The sequence below is a fragment of the Poecilia mexicana genome, unplaced genomic scaffold (assembly GCF_051168715.1).
Source record: "Poecilia mexicana isolate PSO_F unplaced genomic scaffold, ASM5116871v1 scaffold_2, whole genome shotgun sequence".
In the NCBI taxonomy this organism is placed as follows: Eukaryota; Metazoa; Chordata; class Actinopteri; order Cyprinodontiformes; family Poeciliidae; genus Poecilia; species Poecilia mexicana.
The window spans coordinates 25,305,275-25,326,602 of NW_028263371.1; the positions used below are offsets into that span (position 1 = coordinate 25,305,275).

The 21,328-nt window shown below is 39.1% G+C and overlaps 3 protein-coding genes across 5 annotated transcripts in view; 1 reads left to right on the top strand and 2 right to left on the bottom strand.

The window, feature by feature from the left end:
* Nucleotides 1-993: 993 nt before the first annotated feature.
* LOC148160731 (uncharacterized) lies at nucleotides 994-2,232 on the bottom strand. The gene is made up of 2 exons (XM_088008098.1): nucleotides 1,513-2,232; nucleotides 994-1,434 (listed from the first exon to the last, which is right to left on the bottom strand). Exons 1-2 carry the CDS (start codon nucleotides 2,230-2,232, stop codon nucleotides 994-996), a joined length of 1,161 nt encoding a protein of 386 aa, XP_087864224.1.
* Nucleotides 2,233-4,375: 2,143 nt separating this feature from the next.
* rtraf (RNA transcription, translation and transport factor) lies at nucleotides 4,376-8,941 on the top strand. Its single transcript, XM_015008388.2, has 8 exons — nucleotides 4,376-4,557; nucleotides 4,888-5,012; nucleotides 5,088-5,187; nucleotides 5,878-5,958; nucleotides 6,036-6,124; nucleotides 6,793-6,861; nucleotides 6,932-6,980; nucleotides 7,066-8,941. The coding sequence occupies exons 1-8, from the start codon at nucleotides 4,497-4,499 to the stop codon at nucleotides 7,218-7,220; spliced, it is 729 nt and encodes a 242-aa protein (XP_014863874.2). The 5' UTR covers nucleotides 4,376-4,496; the 3' UTR covers nucleotides 7,221-8,941.
* The window catches only part of nid2a (nidogen 2a (osteonidogen)), a 48,162-nt gene continuing 34,394 nt past the window's right edge, over nucleotides 7,561-21,328 (bottom strand). For 2 of the 3 annotated variants that reach the window (XM_088013240.1, XM_015008383.2), the window contains exons 30-50: nucleotides 20,741-20,865; nucleotides 20,237-20,342; nucleotides 19,892-20,025; nucleotides 19,682-19,784; nucleotides 18,316-18,449; nucleotides 18,123-18,225; nucleotides 17,660-17,790; nucleotides 17,486-17,588; nucleotides 17,176-17,309; nucleotides 16,984-17,089; nucleotides 16,147-16,271; nucleotides 15,943-16,048; nucleotides 14,673-14,793; nucleotides 14,506-14,606; nucleotides 13,968-14,140; nucleotides 12,689-12,818; nucleotides 12,443-12,614; nucleotides 11,067-11,224; nucleotides 10,870-10,993; nucleotides 10,691-10,803; nucleotides 7,561-8,681 (exon numbers count right to left, since the gene is read on the bottom strand). In XM_088013240.1, the coding sequence (XP_087869366.1) occupies nucleotides 8,671-8,681; nucleotides 10,691-10,803; nucleotides 10,870-10,993; nucleotides 11,067-11,224; nucleotides 12,443-12,614; nucleotides 12,689-12,818; nucleotides 13,968-14,140; nucleotides 14,506-14,606; nucleotides 14,673-14,793; nucleotides 15,943-16,048; nucleotides 16,147-16,271; nucleotides 16,984-17,089; nucleotides 17,176-17,309; nucleotides 17,486-17,588; nucleotides 17,660-17,790; nucleotides 18,123-18,225; nucleotides 18,316-18,449; nucleotides 19,682-19,784; nucleotides 19,892-20,025; nucleotides 20,237-20,342; nucleotides 20,741-20,865 (2,513 nt within the window). In that variant the 3' untranslated portion in view covers nucleotides 7,561-8,670. Of the gene's footprint in view, nucleotides 8,682-10,679; nucleotides 10,804-10,869; nucleotides 10,994-11,066; nucleotides 11,225-12,442; nucleotides 12,615-12,688; nucleotides 12,819-13,967; nucleotides 14,141-14,505; nucleotides 14,607-14,672; nucleotides 14,794-15,942; nucleotides 16,049-16,146; nucleotides 16,272-16,983; nucleotides 17,090-17,175; nucleotides 17,310-17,485; nucleotides 17,589-17,659; nucleotides 17,791-18,122; nucleotides 18,226-18,315; nucleotides 18,450-19,681; nucleotides 19,785-19,891; nucleotides 20,026-20,236; nucleotides 20,343-20,740; nucleotides 20,866-21,328 lie in introns of those variants that run through there. The other variant, XM_088013236.1, reaches the window with a different exon arrangement.

A 21,328-nucleotide genomic window follows, 5' to 3' on the forward strand; every position in this document is an offset into this window, starting at 1 on the left:
AAATAAATCAAGATCAATCAATAAGTTTGGACATTGAACCTTGTTTTGCCCGTGTCCAGAAACTTGACCCCAGTGGCTCAGTAGTGGCTTGGTGGAACTTTTATTGGATGTTTGGCTTGGCAAACAATCAGAAGTGGTTCTGTCTAGTTTGGTTCTTCACCTGTTTATCAGCTTTATTGTAGCTTTATTGTGGCACACTGCAGCCGCTGCAGTTCCTAAAAACAAGCGACAAAAACTGAGCTAATCCCCTGTGTTCGCAAAACGTGGTGATATTTATAACAGTCGTCAAACTGCGGCTTCTACAGCATATTTAAAATAAAACGATTGACCAAGATAAATAGAAATTCACCCCTTCTTCACCCCTAGTTGTAACAGAAACTAAACTGTATATAGATTTTTTATCATGGAGAATTTATCAAACATCAGTTTTCTAATCTTTATTTTAAGTCGTATTTAATAGATATATCTAATAACAAATGATGGCGCTGCTAATATTTTCGTGACAGATTTCTCCTTGTCCTGTATTGATCCCTTCCCTTCCCTGTGCCGTCTTCCACTGGGGGCTAACGGGGCTAACGAACGGCTAATTCAACTCATTTTACAAGTTTAACGTGTTTGGAGTTTCTTCAACTCTCTTGGGGCAATTTACAGTGACCAACTGACCTGACCGACATGTTTTGGGAGATGTGGGGGGAACCGGAGCACCCGGAGAAAACCCACGCAAACACGGGGAGAACATGCAAACTCCACACAGACCGCTAGCCTCTGTGAAGGCGCAGCGCTAGCCGCTGCACCACCGAGCTGCCCATGTTTTTTCCAGTTGGGTTGGGAAGGGATCTATTTTCTAGTTTGTCAATGGTGGAAAGCGGGGGGGACTTGAAGTTTTAAATTTCCTCTTGATGGAGGGTTGCAGGGCGCCCCGTTCACACTGGCGACAACCTCCATCTTTTCTCTAATCAAAATTAAGAACATTAGTTCTGAGTTTTAGTATCTTCATTTTTTTGCCTTCTTGAACCCGAGAGTGTTTCTTATCTTTTTCCATATTGAAAATTTAGATTTTTTCTTTTTGCCGTCCATAGTTTTATTATCGAAATCCTGCGGGACGGTTTCTCCCCTGGTCTCTGCCTCTTTGGGTTCCAGATCTGTAGAACAACCAGGCAAAGATTCTGCGAAAAGTTCCTCCTCATAAGAAACGTCTCGTTTTGCATCTTTAACCTGGTCGACGGGGTTCTGTGACTCTTCCTCTTTTAAAACGGTGGCATTGTTTTTATCCTCTCTGTCTGGCAGTTGATCCTCTTTTGATTTTTTTAGCTCCTCTTTTATGTTACTGATCTCCTGCTGATATTTTTCTGCTTTTTGTTGAAGTGCAGTGATATCAGTCTCATAACGGTTGTATTGCTCCAGGTACAAACATTTAAATTTCTCTAACTCTTCCTGGATGAACTTTTCTTTCCCTTCTCTTTCTGAAATATTAGTTTCTCTCTGTTTTATAATCTCCTTGTAGGTTTCGGCCTGCTGCTGCAGTTCAATTACATCATTCTCATACTTGATCTCGAGCTCGTTGTGCAAAAAGTGGACTTGATCCAGTTCATTCAGAATATATTTTTCTCTTTTTTTCAGGATTGTGATCTCTTCTGTCATCTTCTGTTGGAGCTCCTCCTTTTCAGCTGTCAGGTCAGTGATGAGTTTCTGATTTTCTTTAACCGTCTGTAAGTTTGCTTCTTTCTCCTGGATAATCTCCTGCTTGTATTTTTCTATTTCTAGATTCAATTCAGAAACATCATTTTGGTACTTGCCGATAAATTCATGATATGAATGTTTCATGTCATTAAACTTTCTCTGCAAACATTTTTTTTCTCCTTGCAGGAATTGGACTTCTTTGTCATGGTTTTTCTGGAGAACAGCATTTGTTGTTTTCAGGTCATCTATCAGCGCCATGTCTTCCTCTGCTTTTTTAAGATGGTCCTCTCTCTCTTCAGTTAGCCGTTCCTGTAGTACCATGATATCAATTTCATATTTGGACTTGAGCTTCTCGTTCCACTTTTCCTTCTCCCTTTCTAACTCTTCCTTAGTCTCTTCCAGCTCTTCCTCCAGCTGGGCCAGTTTCTGATTGTCTTCAGCCCTTCCGGCGATCTCCATGTCCAGACGAGAGCTGAGTTGTTGGATTTCCTCCAGCAAGGCCTCGTATGCATGTGTGAACAGGCCTTCAGGGTTGGAGAGATGGGGCCCCATCTCTCCACTGCCGTTTCTTGGTGTATTAGACATTTTCTCCAAAATGCACTTACTAAAATCGCTGATTGGGAAATTTTCTGAAAGAGCTTTGCACTGGTCAGTGATATTGCAGGCAATGAAAAATATGCAGAGTTGTGTTACATGGAATTCTGCAGTTGATGACATCACAGACAGCATCGCCAGTGACATCACAGAATCTTCCTTTGCTGGTGGTGTGACATCATTCCACCACCACATATCTCACTCTTTATTCTTGTTTACATTCAAACGTCTCATCTTCATTTCTTTAAAGTTTATAAAAGGTTTTAGAAACCTGCACATGTAAAAGCCTTTAGGTAAGAACTGAAGACTCTTTAGTGTTTGAGGCAAAACATTAGAAAACGTATGAATAATCCATATTTATAAACTAATTTCAACATCTGTGTTTATAAATTAATCTATAGTTGGTGATTTGAGCCTTAGATATTTGATGGTTTTACTTGGTAACTTCTGTGACATGTTCACTGAACCAGTTCTCATCATTTCTCTGCTGACTGAAGGAGGGTTTTTTTCGACCATAAATCACTGTGTGAACACGTTACCATGGTAACCCAGACAGTAATAATCTCCAGCATCTTCCGCCTGAAAACCACTGATGGTTAAAGTGTAATCAGAACCAGATCTACTGCCACTGAATCTAGACGGAGTTCCTGATCTATAAGAAGTTTAGAGGCTGTCCAGGTTTCTGCAGGTACCAATGAGATCAGAACCAATATTTGAACTTCCCTGATGGTCACAGTCGCTCCAACACTGACTGACTTTGATGGTTCAGACTGAGTCAGAAAATTATTGGCAGATGATGCTGAAGAGAGAAATGAGCAACGTTAAAGGAAAACAATAATAGATACGAGTTCAAACCAAACTTGACAGCTAAATTTAAAAGTCAGTCTGACCCAGAGTGAGAAAACCCAACACAACCATCAGAGCTACTGGAGACGTCGTCCTGATGCAGGTTTCAGTGTCGGAGCTCAAACACACTTTGGACTTAAAGCTTGAGGAGCAGCGACGCATCGACATCATGCAGATCCACACCTGCTGAGATGAAACAGAAACACGGATGATTCAGCCAAAACTTCATCTAGTGACAATATTCAGTTTTTATTTCAACTGAAGATCAAATAATGTATTTATTGGTTGTTCATCTTGTCACTTTTATAATGTTTCTATGTCCCCTAAATGTGATGTGTTGTTATAAACTAAAACACACAAAATCAGCAAATATTTGACATAAAATAGATCCAAACATTGAGTCATATAAGGTTTAATTCTTTGTAATGTTACCTGTATTCATGTTACAATGATCCTCATTATGTTTCTTTTTCATTTTGCAACAACTTGATTTACAAAAGTTAGAGACATTTTAGGAAGTGACCTTAATGTTTTAATAAAATGATTAAAAACGTGAACCGTTAATAAAAAGAAGATGGGATTGTCACTTATTTTTTCTTTACAACTTTTTCACTCCGGAACACAAAATAGAGAGATAAAATTATAGAAGAAGTAAAATATAAACTGACTTCAATATTTGCTGATTGGTGTCTTGGATCTTAGAGGAAAATATGTGCAAGGATGGTGGATGCAAAAACGATTTATGTTTTCGCATCCACCTGAATAATGTGCAGTTGCGCCACTGTACTGACCCTTTAAATGGTGCTATGGTTGTTGGTTTCTAACTGTATTCCAGTATTTGCTGAGTGAATCTTAGTGAATTTAGTGGCAGGTGTTTTAGGACAATCAGACATTAGTTTGAGGCAGAGAATGATTTGGAAAGAGCATTGATTTAATTAAAATGTATATCTGTGAGTTGTAATACTCTCTTTATATGATACTTGTATTTGATGTAATACAGCAGTTTAAGACATTTTCCAGATTTTTTAAATACATTTTTAAAAAATAAATACATTTTCCTTTATTTTTTACAAATGTTTTGTCTTTTATGGCAAAACACCACATCGTTACCAAAAATGTAGATCAAAAGACAAACACTTATCATAAAATAATTAGTTTTTTTTTGTTTTTGTTTTTTTTCAGAAAAGTGACGATATTTAAATTTCCTTCTTTGGCTATGAAGGATTTTATTTTGAAAGGTCAGTTAAGAACTAGTAGGGTCCGACGTGGGCGCATGCGCACTGCCATACACAAGACGTTAGCAGAGCAGTAGCCGCACAAGTCCACAGTGTCTAAATAAGAAAAGCGGAGGTTTTGCGCTAAGTATTTGCTCTGAAATGTTTCGCAGGAAATTGACTGCGCTAGACTACCATGACCCGAACGGATTTGACTGCTCAGGTGAGGGGAAAAAGTGACTGGTTAGCCGGTTTCGTTCAGGTTTTCACGGAGCTAGCTGACGTGCGTACGTATTCTGAACCGTGTCGTTGTAAGGAGACAGCGGATTGCCAGACTAAAAATAGGAATATGTGGAGGCATTCTACGCTTTAAATTAATATCAGTGCAGTTTAATGCGTCCTATTTGAGCAAATATAATTACTAATGTTAGTAGACTTTAATATTCTTACATTAAAAATGTTAAAGGATATTAATGAAGATTTCTGGTATGATTTTAATATAGGCACCAGCCCATTTCTGTACTAATGGCCACATTTCGACTCTTTTGCTCAGATGAAACACAGTTCAGAAATTGCATCGTGTGGCTGGAGGACCAGAAGATCCGACACTATAAGATCGAGGACAGAGGCAACCTCAGGAACATTCCCAGTTCAGACTGGCCCAAAGCTTATGAGAAGGTGAGACTGTCCAGACCTCTGGACAATCTGGACACCATGGCCTGCGTTTAAAGCTTTCTGCTTCTATTTCTGTAGTACCTGCTGGATCTGAACTGTCCCTTTGGAGTTCAGGAGAAGAAGGAGGCCCTGGACTGGCTGCTGGGTTTGGCTGTACGCTACGAATATGGAGACAATGGTAAGACGTAAAGAAAATATATCTGGTTTTATTTGATCAAGCAACATATTTTACAGACAGGTTTGCTTCGTGAAACTTCCTGGAAGAATTTAGCACCTGCAGTAGATTTAAAATAACCAAATTAGAGAGCTGAAGTCACAAAAAAGTGAAGAAAAAAAAACACAGTTCTTCATGTTTGGTACATAACTTTATTTTCAACAATTACTACACTGATACAACAGCGTATTAGCGCCATTGTAGATAGAAAAAAGGAGTCTTTTAGATATATCTAAAAAATTCAAGAATTAAACATGGAAAATTCAAAGTCTAAGGTTTTAGACTTGTGTTTTTGATGGAAATAATAAATATAGTTTATTTTATTTTATTTTTTTTTATTTTTTTTGTAAATTTTCAACTTTTCAAACTCAGACATTTCCCAATAATTTTTTTCCTCCCGTTTCCACAGTTTCTTTACCGGCTGTTTTCAGCAGCAAATTTACAAACAGTCCTACTTTACTTTAGTATTTACAGAATAGTTAAAACAAAATCACCAGATTAGAAACTCGCCTCAAAACAATCATTTTCATTTTTAGATGCTAACATTTTGAAGGCAGTAGAAAACAAATCCCGTCCTAAGTTTTCCTCAGGTGAAATAGTGAGGATGACCACTAGATGGCGGCGCAACACAACTTATTTTCTTCCGTTCTGCAGTTGAAAAGTATAAGAACTGCCGGCCGCTGGACACGTCCGGTAACAGCGATAAAGCCGTGGATCCTCTCGTCAACCTCGACAGTAAGTTAACCCCCCCATCTCTGTTTCCTTTCACTGTGTCAGTTATTTTTAATGTTTGTTTTTCTGATTCTTTTTAGATAACTCCCCAGATTTTAAAGCAGGAGTCACAGCACTAGCCAACATCCTCAAAATACAGCGGCATGACGATTACCTGGTCATGCTAAAGGTGAGAAGAGTGTGATGTCATCCACATGAATCTGCTACAATCTGTATTTTGTTGGGTTTTAATGGATAAACCCACACAAAGTAGCACAACAAAGAAATTACTCAAGAGTAAAAAAATTACTCACATTATCATTTAATATTTAAAAATGTGTCAATAGATGGACCAAAATATAAAGTTTAGTGGAAATCTTGGTATTTTAATGGCAATAATTCATATGAGCAACAAAAAAATAGCAAAATCAGGCAAAAGAAATCAGTTTCTTTCAATAAAAAAATGATAAAACTTTACCTGGAACTGCAGGTGTGTGTCATGTTTGGTTTGTTTTTCATTCAGTGGGTAGAAAATCCAGAAATTTCACTCAAGTAAAAGTGTACACCGTAGTAAAACTACTTCTAAAAATACATTTAATTGACTAAATGTAAATAGTTAAAGAGATTATGAGATTAAATAGTCCTGTCACAAAATTTAAGACCTGCATTTAACATATTTAGGCCCAACTTATTGTTTCTCTGTGAATTTAAGACAATTTAAGGTCTTAATTTGAGATTGCTTTTTTTATGGAGATTTTTTAAAATTCCAAATCAGAAGAATTAAGTGGTTAATTTTGATTTCCTTATTAGGAATTGCAGCAATGCTCTCTAATCAGTGCATCTTCCTGTTCTTGGCAGGCCATCCGAATCCTGATCCAGGAGAGACTTTCACCAGAGGCCATCGCTAAGGCCAGCCAGAACAGAGAGGTGAGCTGAGGACATGCGCGAATATCTGAACTCTGATTTAAAACTAAAAACGCTCTGCGGGTCTTTGCAGGGTGTTCCGGTCGCTTTGGATAAACACATTCTGGGTTTCGACACTGGAGGTGAGTGAGGTTAAACCCCTCGTTTTTCTTGTTTTGATTCAAACCCGTGCGGTAACAACATTCCTCCTCTTTTCCCCCTGGGCAGACGCGACCCTGAACGAAGCGGCCCAGATTCTGCGCCTGCTGCACATCGAGGAGCTGCGGGAGCTGCAGACGAAGATCAACGAGGCCATCGTCGCCGTCCAGGCCATCATAGCCGACCCCAAGACGGACCACCGGCTGGGCAAGGTCGGCAGATGAGAGGCCAAGGTCGCTGGAGTTGATTTACAGAGAAAAGCGACTTTATTTTTGTTCAAAGACATCTGAAGGAAATGTTTTTTGGGGTTTTTTTCAGTTGTTGCATGAAATGGGCCAATTTGGACAAACTGAGCAAAGGTCCAAGTTTGAGATGCAAAGATTTGTTTTCTTAAAGAAGGGAAACTGTTGTAGTAGTTCTGGTAAAGAAATGAAATTCCTCAAAAGTGGAGGATTGTGTTGAACTCTGATAGTTGTTTTTTTTTTTTTTTTTGGAATAAATGTCCATTTTGAGGTGGTTTAAATCACATAGTATGTGATTTATACAACAGCAAACAAAACAAACTTATATCAAATCACATTTTATTGATATAAATATCACATCTCGTTAACAAGAAAAGGTTTAAAATGTCAAAATATTCAGCAAAATAAAACAACATTTTCTCCTGTGGGAAATCCAGGACTGCAGCTGCTGCAATCTGTGGGGTCGTGCTGCTTTCGGTTCATAGATTTATTAATAAAACAGGTTTGCTGCTGGCATCAGTCTGATTGGCACCATTTATGTCCAAACCGCAGATTCAAGCGCTTCATCCAAGCTGCGAAGTTTCTTTAAACTGAAGAAATAACTCTAAATAAAACCAACATTTCTTTTAGTTCTTGTTGACATGCAGCTTAACTTGCCGTCTCGTGGCTCTGGAGCAATGCTAATACTGCTGAATCCAAATAATTATTAATAGGAAAGCACACACATTACTTAAAAAGTCACTGAAGTTGCATGAGACAGAAACTGGACGCAGAAAAACCCTGATGCTGTTACTGTTCTGTTTCCCAGCTTCCGTTGAGTCAAAAGCAGTCAATATCTTACCTGCATCGTATTTAGAATATGTCGCTAAAGCTAGCGGCTAACTGGCTATAGACCAAAATTTATTCTAAATTAAGACAGCAGGAATCATACCTACTGCAGAATTAAACTGGTGTTAAATGTTTTAGTTTGTGCTGCTATAATTTTTAAGATTGTAACAAAACTGATCTAAATTAATTGTGCTATGTTTGTGTAGCTTGAATATTTGTAGCACAGCTGATTGAGACCAAATTTGCTCGATTTTGTTGACCTTCAATGACCTCTGGAAACATTTATTAATCTCTTTAAAAACGATAGCGGCACAAAGCAGCATAAACATTTTACACAGTTTAGTGAAATTCAAAGTTTATTAACTGCTTCTAACTTTTTACTTCCCTTTAAGTGATTGGAAAACACTCGTGAAGAACTTTTAAAATCTTTCGTTTTGTAGCTTCGATAGAAAACAAAATAACTCAAAACAGTGGGAAAAAATGAGGTATAAAACAAATTTACAAAACATTTACTTTGGGTTATATTTTGAGGGTGAGGACAGTGAGGGTTGTAACTCTTGCTTCCATCCAGCGACTGTAGCATCAAAGGACTGCTGGTCCGTCGTTAGAGGCTCCCTGTGAAACGAGAGCAGAAGATTAGTTCCGTCACGTCTAATTAGCCACAGGAGGAAGTCAGGTTTCCCTTCATGTATAAATCTGAATGTTTTTAGTGCCTCTATTGCCTTTAGTGAACAAGTTTTCAATGTGTTGACATCTTCAACAACAGCTGCGCTTCCGTTGACCAAATAAGTGTGGAAATTGGAAATATAAAAACAAATCTGCTCCATGGAAACACAGCAAATTTCAAAAAAATAAAGGCATGTTTTTTGCTAAAATGTTTTTGGGCTAGGATGAAGTGGTGTTTTGTCTACATTGAAATTAGCGTATTTCGCAAAACTGCAATGGAAATACATTTTTCAAATCATGAGTCACATGTTTGAATGTTGCTACTGACAGAAACGACAAAAGAGACAACAGGAAGTAGTAGGAGGATGACTGCGTGACATGTTTTTTAATGACTTATGAACAAATTTATTCATGTGATTTTAATTTAATTTTGCATTTAATGGAAACCATAGAATTGCAAAGTTGGGTTTTTCAACATTAGTTGAATATTTTGTTGAAGTTTTGCACACATTTGTATTGGAAATGCTGCTAGTGTGTTGACATCTTCAACACAAGCAGTGTTTCCATTTACCATGTTATTGTGCAAATTAAAACGTGAATTTAAAAAAAAAAGGTCTTTGCTAAAAACTAGCGAAAAATGGGGTGTATAAGGTGGTGGTTTCTCTATATTCAAATTAGTGTATTTGATGAACTGCAGTAGAAATACTTTTTTGAATCACGAGTCACTACTACGAGTTACCAGTTACTACTGGTGGAAACGACAAAGAAGACAACAGGAAGTAGTAGGAGGATGATGATGTGACAGTTTTTAACGACTTCTGAACAAACTTACTCACATGCGATTTTAATTTAATTTCGTATTTAATGGAAACAATACAATTGTGAAATTGTCTTTTTTTGACAAAGTCTTGCAGCACATTTATAACAGAATAGCGGCTAATGTTCTCTCCCCCAAACACCTAGCATGAGTGCTTCAGAGCTGTCATCAGGCGCCTTTGAAGGGAGCGGCGGACATCATCGGGATCGGCGCTGTGCAGATGTGCGACATCTGCCAGGGTGCCACTTTGGGGATTATCCTGTGTTTAGAGAGGCTGTCACACTTTGAAGGTGTTTGAGAAACAGCCCTGAGGACATCTGCACTCATTAACACGTCAGACATGATGACCCAGTCAAAGTACAGGCAGAGGGTCGTCAGCGACGGTGTAATCATGGCTGCTCGGTTCACACACTGTGAGTCAGGACGGCCGCCTGCAGGCCAGCTGGATCTGGTCTCTTTTATGAGCGGTGCTAAAGAACTGAGCAATGTTTAAATTTAAAGGTAACTATGCAGAAGATCACCACATGAAGGGCATTTATATTATATGTTCTATTTTGCTAAATATGGCAAAAAGTTGCTGAGGTTCTTAAACTTAATTATTAACTGAAGACGTGAGTCTGTTGAGAAACGGAGGACAGAGGTTGATTTTTAGACCTTTCACTGCAAAAACACAAAATCTTACCAAGTATTTTTGGTTTAGTTTCTAGTGAAAATATCTTAGTACATTGAAATAAGACAAAGCTAACTTCTAACTACCCTTTCAGCAAGTTATATTAGCTTGTTTTAGGTAAATCAATTCTTAATACTGATGAAAAAGTTCTAGTTTCACTGACAGATAAATTCACTTACAAGATGAGAAAAATGTCTTGTTACAAGTGAAATAATCTGCCCGTGAACTAGAACGTTTCCATCAATTTTAATGAACTAATTACTTGAAACAAGCTCTAATATCTTACTGAAAAGCTATTTATAAGTTAGTTTTGTCTCATTTCAAGATATTTTTACTAGAATCTAGACTAAAATAAAAATCTGTCTGCTGCTCTCTCGTCCAGATAAAACAATTTGTGTTTGGTCTAGATCTACATCTAGTTTAGGAAAAGCTATAAAAAATGCTACTTGAAGACTCTCCATCACATCTCACCTGGTAGACAGTGGGTGGTTGCTATGGTGATGCCGTAGAGGTGAGAGCGCTGCTCAGGCAGGTATTCGTCGGTGAACTTGCTGCTGTCTTTGTCGACTGCGATCACGCCGTCCCTGTGACGACCCAGTGGTTACTAACCAGTGACAGAAACAGACTGACCGGTCATCAAAGATGGCTACCTCCTCCAGTCGCTGAAGTAGAAGTGGTTGCTATGGTAGACCATGCTGAACGGGTAGTTCAGGTCAGAGTTGATCACCCTGCGGCCGGATCCGTTTGGAGATATGCACTCCAGACGCTTGGTGCCTGTCGGAAACAGAATGGATTCCAGATCAGCGCTGCTTTCAGGAAGTGAGGAGAACAAACCTGGGGTGTTTACCTGCGTCGGCCCAGCAGATCTGCCCAGATGAGAGGTCGTAGGTCAGCGCGTTCGGCAACCCGATGCCGTCGGACACAACAACCCTACGGCCCTGACCGTCCACAGTGGACGTCTCGATCTTCGGCGCCTCTCGGTTCCAGTCGGTCCAGAAAAGATTCCTGGAGAGAGTTACAGTCAGCGCAGAAACCAGTTGGAATGCTGGGAAACAATTATTTTAATTAGCATATTGATATTATATTATTTTATTCAATTACTCAGTCTATTATTTTTATTCAAATAATTGCCACATTCGTCAATATTTTTTATCAATATTGAAAATCAGGTGGGTTAAAGTATCCAGCAATTGTACTCAAGTAAGAATTGAACTACTTCAACGTATTTTATTCAAGTAAAAGTAAAAAGTAGCATCCAAGGAATTACTAAAGAAAGAGTAAAAAAGTATTTGGAAAAAAGTACAAACTAACTGATCAAATTATCAATCATTTAATATTTAAAAATTGCATAACCAGATGGACAAAAATATAAAGTTACGTGAGATTATTTTATTAACTAATATTAATAACTGGATGAAAACGCTGCTCAATGTGAGATTTTTTTCTTATTTTATGCCACTTAAGAAATTCTTAGAATTTAGACAAATTTGTTTTCATTTAAATGTGAAATAATTAAATTTTTCGTACAGTTTTGGCTAAATATTTCACTTAATGATTAACCGTGTCAGCTCTACTGGTAATGTAACACACATTAAAATCTAAGACATGTGGCATGTCCCCTTTGTTCTGCTTCCTCTCATCTCAGTGTGAAATTTGATAAAACGCAGATGTAGCGCATTAAGGATGCAGAATTTACAGCTGCATTAAATAATACAGCTGACGTGATTTTGGTAAAGGAGGTTCCAGCTCGTAGATTTCCTTCTGTTTCTTATCATGTTCAGTTTAGAGACTCGAGCCTAGAAACCAAACTCAACAAGACTCAACGGAGCGGGAAAATGCGGAACCTTCTGCTCTGCGTGGATCCAGAGTTTGTTGACTCACAGCTTGTGTTAAATTCCCTGCTTTTAATAAAAAGCCAAGCCATGCGTTCCTCTCTGAGAGGAGAGACGCTCAGATCTGGATGATTAAACCTCCAAACACAACCTCTTTTTATTTAAAAAGCAAAATTAGCAATAAATAATGTTGTATCAATGAGTTCAGCTCATGAGATGAGACGGTTTTAGTTAAACTAAGACTAAAAGAGTAGCATGAAGTGTAAAATATGATGATTTTTATCATTCTGTTTGTTTTGTCTGAAATTGATCTTGAGGTGATATCAAACATTTTAAATCTTAATTTTCTCCAAACTAAAGAACTTAAAGGAGTTTGGATAAAAAGTCTGACCCGGTGGAGGAGACCACTACGATGGCCCGCGGGTTGACCAGGTCCGAGTCGAACAGGGTCCGCCTCCTGCTGCCGTCCAGGCTTGCGCTTTCTATCACATCCGTGTTCGAGTCGACCCAAAACATCAGCCTGCGCTTGGCATCCAGGGCCAACCCCTCCGGACTGACGAGCTCTGCAGGCAGAGGGCGCTGTTGTTCAACCGAGAGCAGAATAAAACCATTCCAGACGAAGAAGAGCAGCCGTTACTTGTGTTGATGAGCATCTCCGGCTCAGCTCCAGACGCCATTGAGGCTCGGTTGATCGTCCTCGCTGACAGATCCGTCCAGTAGACTTTATTCTCCTTGCAGTCGTAGGCGATACCGACAACGATGGAGCCCTGCGTGTAAACAAACATTAGCATCTCAGCTGGGGTTAGCTTGGAGCAGGAGGTGAATTTTTAAAGCTGGAAATTCAAATCAGAGGGTTTCCTCCAGTGTTTTATAAGCCTGGCGGGCCACCAGGCTTTACTTGTGCCTCCACCAGGCTAAGCATTGCTTATTTTTAAAATGTCTGCATTTTTTAAAGACTTTTTAGTTAGTGTTCAGGTATTAATCTTCCAATCTTTCAATAACACATAATTATCAAGTGATATTTTCAAATTTCCTGCCAACTTTAAATAATTTTTTAACTCAAAAACACGATGGATGAATGACTGCCCTAGTGCCCAACCAGCAGGCTTAGCAAGTTTTCTGGGGAAAACCTTGAAAACATGACTTAGAAGAAATCTGACTTTGTAATTTAGCGCCTTGAAATTGAGACTCTGTCTCTTTAAAAACTCCACTTTCAGGAAGTCAGCACAAACATGGCTCCTCTATTAACCCTTTAATGTTTTTACCAGCGTTACACTGAGAAGAAGCTCTTATAATGAGGTGTTTGCTAATTGCTGCTGGCTAGTCTGAAGGAGCTGAGTGGGGGAGGAGCTGTATCTTGAAGGTGGGGCTACGTCCACCCAGACGTTTTTGGACAGCTGAATGGTTGCCATGGAGATCAAAGGATTTCTCAAACATGCATGAAATAATGAAATCAACACTCCATCTATGTTTTGGATGAAGGAACAACATTCAAACTTAAAAAAAAAGTTGATTTTACATAATACTACCTCCTTAAAAATCAATTGTCTGTCACTTTGATGAGAGCTAAACTTTGACTAGGCCAAAGTGAGAACACAACAGTTGATGCATTTAGTTAAATGGCTGATTATGAGGTTCTAACCTAAGTTTTTGCTCACATATTTAATTTTTATTTCATTATATGTCCATACAAATCCCTTCAGAATGTGATTTATTAGGTCAAATTTAAACCCTTCAGCATTTAGTTTGTTTCTTTTGATGAGCACATCTGCTGCAGAGGAGGCGTCAGAAACACAGCAGATGTTGCACAGATGTCTCTCACACATTACATCACTTCACACATCGGGTGTAGACAGCCAATAAAAATGACAAACAGAGGCTAAATCATGTAAAGTTTAACCTGCAGCGGTTCTTACGTGGAGCGTCAGCAGCGTTTTGGAGCGCTCTGCGTCCAGACGGCTCCCGTTCAGAGGCAGGGCGCCGATTTTCTGGCCCTGAGCGTAGAGGAGGGTGACGGCGGTTTTCGCCGGAGGCGTCACATCCGGACGGGTCACTGGACGGACGATGGGCGGGGCCACCGATGGGAGGCCTGGCACGAGCAAAATGGACGAAAACAAAAATATGCGATTGTATTCAACCTCTTTGACTCTAATGATGGTTGTGAAACGACATCCTTCAGTCAAAAGTACATGAAACCACAAAACAATAAACTAAATATACAACCATTTTTAATTAAACAACTAAAAAAGTCAGGCAGTTTCTTTCTTAGAAAGGGAAGTTTAAAACAGTGTAGATCTAAAACTTAAACTAGTAATTAGCATCCAGCTAGCTAATTACTTTGGATGAAAAAAAAGATAAATATTCAATAAAATACAAGAAAGTTTGAGATTGTAATTAATTGTGTGGGTGTGTTACTTTTGCAAAGAGAGAATAAAAGATAAAAAGTTGACTTACATGCTGGTTTGACGGCGTCTTGTGAGCGAGTGCCAGGTACTTCCCGGCCCTCCTGGTCCACACACCAGCAGTAAGTGGACTCCCCGTAACACTGGACCGGACTGAGAGCGCAGAGCGATCACAATCAGCAGATCTGAAATTATTTCTGACCTTCAGCGTCAATCTACCTGAATTCTCCATCTGGCTCGCACTGAGGCAAATACTGCTGGGGGTCGGGATTCCCTCCGTAGTGCTCGATCAAACTGGCCCTCCATCTCTCACACACGCTCTCGGCTCGACTGGTGGGCGCTGCGAAGAGCGCAAACCTCGTTTAAAACCAGCAGCCACACAACAGAGTCATAAAGAAACTCCTCTGTTGATGCTGCATTCGTTCAGCTGAATGCAGCATCTGTTTTCCAGCTCTCTGAGTTTATGTCGCAATTTGAGTTGGAGTGCTTTATTAATGGTGTGTGAATGCCCTGTGTTTAAAGAGGCACACAAACACACACACACACACACACACACACACACGCACACACACACACACACTCCAAAATGTTCACCAGCCAACATGCGTTTTAATAGAACTGAACCTGAAACCGCTTTATGTTTCTGCTTCTGCTTGTGCAGAAATAAAAACACAAATTTGGTGTTTTTTTTACAGATTAATAGGTTCTGGTGTGATTCATGTGGTTTAGAGGTTATATAGCATTTAACCAAAAAGTTCACTAAATTTGGTGGTTCAGAGCAGCTCATGGAGGCGGTTCCAAACCGCAGAGCTGAACTGTTTAACTCATAAATACAGAGTTTAATGTGAAACAATAAATCAGGGAGTTGTAGTTTAAAACGGTAGAAGATGTAAAACCAAAAGCAAACAGAAAAAGGAAATTCCACTTGAAAAAGTTATTTGGGGGGAAAAAATCTAGAGAAGTTCACCAGTTTGGAAAGTGAAAAATCTGTAAGCTTTTCTGCCAATAATTCAAACTTCAATTATGTGCACAATAAAGACGGAGAAACTAAATATGCTGTGCTGGGTTCACAAGAGGGCTGAGCAATAATACAAGTCTGTATTGCTTTATTGAGATAAAGCAATTAGGACAGAAACAAATAAAAGGATTAATCAATTATTGAAGTAATCTTCAACTAATTAAATAATCGATTAATCGTTAATTGGAGTATGCAGATTCAGAAAAAGTCTGTAATTCAGCCAAAATTTTATAAAAAAATCCATACATTTTACATTTAATCTAAACAATTTTAGCCTCAGCTGGTTCAAATTCTGTTAAAAAATCCTGCTAAATACCTTTTTGTATCCAATTATTAATCGATTAATTCAAAGTTAATCAACAAAATAAGTTTGAGCTTCTCATACGTTGATGTTAGAAGTATCTTTTAGCTGCAGATGCATCTTATGCTGCAAATAATCTCAAAGAATGGTTTGAGTTAAAGGTTAGAAACCTGGTTTCCTGCAGTCTGCAGGTGTGGCGCCAGGTGCAGTCCTAGTTCCTGGTCTCTCCTGTCCACTGCTGTCAACACACCAACAGTGTCCAGTAGATTCATGGCACTGGAACACACAAGAGGAATAACATGGATGAACACATAGTAGGAACGAATGAACAGATGAAAGTGATTCAAAAGGGCAAAAGGGAACTCTAGGGTTACCTGTTGAGGTAGGAACTGCCCCTGTGCATCGCAGCGAGGGACAAACACTCCAGCTACGGGGTAACGCTCCTGAATGCTGGCCTGTGCTCTGTCTCTCTGCTCCTCACATGGAGCTTTAAGAGCATCTGGTCCAAAAAGAAGAAGAAAAAGAGCCAGAAATGAAGCTATTTTAAAAAGTATTTTATGTGATTTATTAACAGAAATCAGTTTTCTTTCATAATTCAACTTTCTTTTATTCCCTTTAAAGCTGCAGTATGTGACTTTTAGATTTTGTTTTACATATGTGTCTAAACTGTCACCATGTTGTGATAGTTTGGTATGAGACAGATTAGCATGGCTAGCAAAGACAGCATTAGCATGGCTAATGATGACAGCATTAGCATGGCTAATGATGATGGCATTAGCATGACAAAGAATGATGACATTAGCATGGCTAACAAAGACGGCATTGGCATGGCTAACAAAGATGGCATTAGCATGGCTAGCAATGATGGCATTAGCATGGCTAACGACGGTGGCATTAGCATGGCTACCAACGACAGCATTAGCATGGCTACCAACGACAGCATTAGCATGGCTAACGAATCGTTAGTTGCTTCTCTGCCATTAACATAGTTAGCAACAAGTTCATGAGATGATTGACAGCACTAAGCCCCTCCTCCTGGCTCTTAGTGGTTGTTTTTAGTTGGGAGTGGTGCATTTCTTCAGACAGCAATAGTAGCTCAAGGAGAAAATGATCTTTTCACAGACTATCTCTCTCATAAAAACAGTTAAATATGTAAGTAATATCTTTTTAATATCTACTGTAGCTTTAGCAGCTAAAACCAACCCTCTCACCTGGTTTCGCACAGTCTCTTGGTTGAGCACCAGGTGGGGTTCTGGTTCCTGCTCTCTCCTGTCCGTCCTCATTGACACACCAACAATAACCAGTGGACGAGTGGCACTAAAACATCAACAAAGAGAAGCAGCAAAATTCCAATAAAAGCTCATGAAGCTTCAGTGCAAATAAGTAATTTTATGCGTACACACCTGTAGTGGTATGTATTGCCCATCGGCGTCACACTGAGGCACATAGGCTCCAGCTACAGGATATTCACGTGAGCTAGAGGCCTGAACTCTTTCCTTGTGATGCTCACAGGGAGTTTTAAGACGCTCCGATTGATCTGTGAAACATTTTGACACTTGTTTGGCTTAAAACATCGAGACTTTGAGGCAGTTTACCATCATTATTGGTTTATACCCAGATGATGACTAACTAGTACTGCAAGAAGAGAACTGAAATAGTTCAATGAAAACTTTCATTCTGTTGTGTTGATCCTCAGAGAACCATAAGAGTCACCTGTCCTGCAGTCGACACTAAGTGATCCAGGTCCAGTCCTGGTTCCGATTCTCTCCTGTCCACTACTATTCACACACCAACAATATCCAGTGGAACCATGACACTGGAAACAGTAAACACATGTAAAACAGTGATAATTCAGTCTTAAAGCAGAAACGTTCAGTAGATCCTGACCTGCTTTGGATAATAGAGTCCGTTTTCATCACACTGAGGTATGTAGATTCCAGGAGGAGGAAATCCGTCTGAGCTGGTCTGGATGCTGTCTCTGTGGCGCTCACAGAGAGTCTTTGGACGCTCTAGTTCCTCTGTTGGACGGACAGGACAAACATTTACATCATCAATTAACCTGAGATGTTTAGCAGACCACAGCAGACGTGGTTTGGACATAATTGTGTTGTCACCAGCGCAGAGTTTGGTCAACAAGGGTATGAACCAAAGAAAGGGGGCAAAAACCTTCTTCTGCCCAAGAAAAACGCCAGTGGCAAACTAGAATGGTGGCAATGGCTTAAGGTAAATGTTCACCAAACATCAGAACATTGACATTTCAGGAAACTTCCCACATCCCAACTCACTTCCAGAAACCAGCAAACAGTAGCGATAAAATAAGAATGGATGGGTCACCGGTAGATAGTCTCACCTGATGTGCAGTCTACGCTGGGTGAACCAGGTCCAGTCCTGGTTCCGGCTCTCTCCTGTCCCCTACTGTCCACACACCAGCAATATCCAGTAGAACCATGGCACTGGAACCAGTAAAACACACCATATAGACGTATTCAATGGTAATTTAGAGCTAAATTTATCAATATAAAGGCAAAGTAAGGAAGTCCAACCTGCTGTGGTAGATAGGATCCAATTTCATCACACTGAGGTACGTAGGCTCCAACAACAGGAAGTCCATCTGGACCGGTGGTCTGGACGCTGTCTCTGTGGCGCTGACAGGGAGTCTTTGGAGGCTCTGGTTCCTCTGAACAACAACCATTCATTATAATGAACCAAGTTCTGATGGAGATTTAAGACTTTTGTTCCTTAAAATGCCAAAATTTCCACTTAACTTTATAATTTGGTTTGTCTGATGATGTAATTTTCTAAATATTAAATGATAATTTGATCACTCATTCTGACTCTTTTTTACTTTTACTTGAGTAAAAATATGTTGAAGTGCCTCAGGAACTACCATATTATTAGCCAGTTAGCCCAAAACAAACTCTAAATACACACAACAAAACTAGCTTAAAGAATGGTAGCATTAGCATAAAAATTAATGTTACTAGAGACAAAGACATTAAGAGTATGTTGTCTAATTAAATAACAAGACATAATTAATTAGCTTGTAACAAAAACATTTATTTTCTTTAATCTGTTTTAGGTTATTCAACCATCAGATTAATGCAGAGTAATATTATATGTATTCAGCTGTCAAGTGTGTCAGAAATCCATTATTATTTATGAAATTTTGTTGAAAAAATACTTCTTTAGAAATGTGACTGTGAAGTAAAAAATTTGCCAAAAGAAGCATCTTTGTCGTCCATTGTTGTTGTTTGCGAATGTTGCCTGTGCGTCAGATTTATGACTGTACCGGAAACACGCAAAAACAAAGGTTCCCCTCAGAACTGTTGTATGTTAATGTAATTAATGAATTAAAATTAACACTAAAAACTTACGTTTATTTGGGCTGAATTGGGCTTACAATAAGATATCACACAGACAAACACTTTAGAAATGCATTTTGTTTGGTTTCTTGAAAAAGAAGATAGTTTGAAATGATGCGAATGACCTGCAGCCTCTTTTGTAATGTTTTAGTTAACAACATTACAGTTTATTCGCACTGAAAAAACACAAAATCTAAGTATTTTTGGTTTAGTTTAAAGTGAAAATATCCAAGTAACCTTTTAGCTTGTAAATTCTTAATATTGATGAAAAAGTACTAGTTCCACTGGCAGATTATTTCACTTATATCAAGGCGAAACTGTTTTGTTTTAATGGAACTAGAACTTCTTTCCCAATTTTAAGCAATTATTAACTTAAAACACGTGAATATTTCTTGCTGAAAAGTTGCTTATAAGTTAGTTTTGTCTTATTTCAAGTGTATCATTTGCACTAGAAACTAAACTGAAAACTAAAATACTTGGTAAGATTTTGTGTTTTTGCAGTGAATCAGTATTTAGATTATAGATCTGATGAGATTTAAAGTCTCACCGAATCTGCAGTCTATACTGGGTAAACCAGGTCCAGTCCTGGTTGCGGTTCTCTCTTGTCCCCTACTGTCCACACACCAGCAATATCCAGAGGAACCATGGCACTGGAACCAGTAAACAAACATTAAATGCTGTCACTGAAAAACCCAAAGCATTATAAGTTCCAGTTAGATGAAAGCAAAAAGAGAAGGATCATTAAGGAAAGTTTTACCTGCTTTGGGAGATAGAGTCCATTTTCGTCACACTGAGGTACATAGGCTCCAAATAAAGTGACTCCATCTGGACTGGTGGTCGGGACGCTGTCCCTGTGATGCTCACAGAGAGTCTTTCTACGCTCTGGTTCCTCTGTTGGAAGAATGAGTCACAGTCACACAGTTTATTAGGGACATATTGTCAACAGAATACATGGGTCACGAAATCCCAATGTTCTTAAGTCATTAAACTCAACAATTAGACTCTGTTTCATCTTCTGTGTTCCCAACTAAATCATCTCCAGACTCTGTTAATATTTGGAGGAACACACACATGAAATGTTATGGTAAATCTGAAACCGTACCTGTTCTGCTGCAGTCTACACGACGTGCACCAGGTGCAGTCCTGGTTTCTGGGAGCTCTTGTCCTCTATCGTCCACACACCAGCAGTATCCAGTAGAACCATGGCACTGGAACAGTGAAGAAATGTTAAGTCGGTATAGAAAGTCTCAAATGAAGGGTAAACAGTGGAAAAACACTATGAAATTGTTACCAGTGAAATCTAACATTTCCCAGATTGGTAAACACACAGGAATCAAATGCTACAAGGTAACACTGATAAAAAATAGTATCGTTCACTAATGCTAGCTGGGTTAATTGTGCTAATATAACACATAAAACACAATTTAAATACAAACTCTATAAGAGTTTTGTTTGTTTCACAGCAACAGCTTGTTTACTCTTGGGGTGATGTTGCCTTTTCTCCTAAGAAAACTGAAATCTAACACAAATATTCTGCTCAGTGAATCTCTAATAAACTTAAAATTAGGTGAAAGGTCACAGAAAAGATCAGTGAAGTCTGCCTAACCTGCTGCGATACATAAAGTCCATTTTCATCACATTGTGGTACGTAGACTCCAAGTAGAGGAAGTCCATCTGGACCGGTGGTCTGGACGCCGTCTCTGTGATGCTCACAGTGAGTCTTTGGACGCTCTGAGAGAGAATATGACATATTTAAACAGTTTATTAGGAAACATACAAGACGTTGGCAGAAGAGCTGGTCTGAAAAGCTTCTTTGGACAGATTACAACAAAGCGGAGATGTTCTGGTGATACTGGATATGTTTTATTTGCAGTCAAATTTTGCCAACTGTCAAGCAAAGTCACAGGACAAATGGGCCTCATTAGGCCAAATTATGCTGGACAAAAACAAAGACCTCAGCTTTCTGCTCCGTGTTACACTAAACATCTGCCAGCTGTGTGCTACTGATCGCTAACAGCTACTGATCGCTAACAGCTACTGGTCGCTAACAGCTACTGATCGCTAACAGCTACTGATCTTAGACAGCAGTTTGTTCACCCAACCAACTCCTTACATCCAGTGGATGGCGCAGGTTGCTACAATCGATAGTAGCCACACAGGCACATCCGCTAGAAGGAAACAAACACACCCAGTA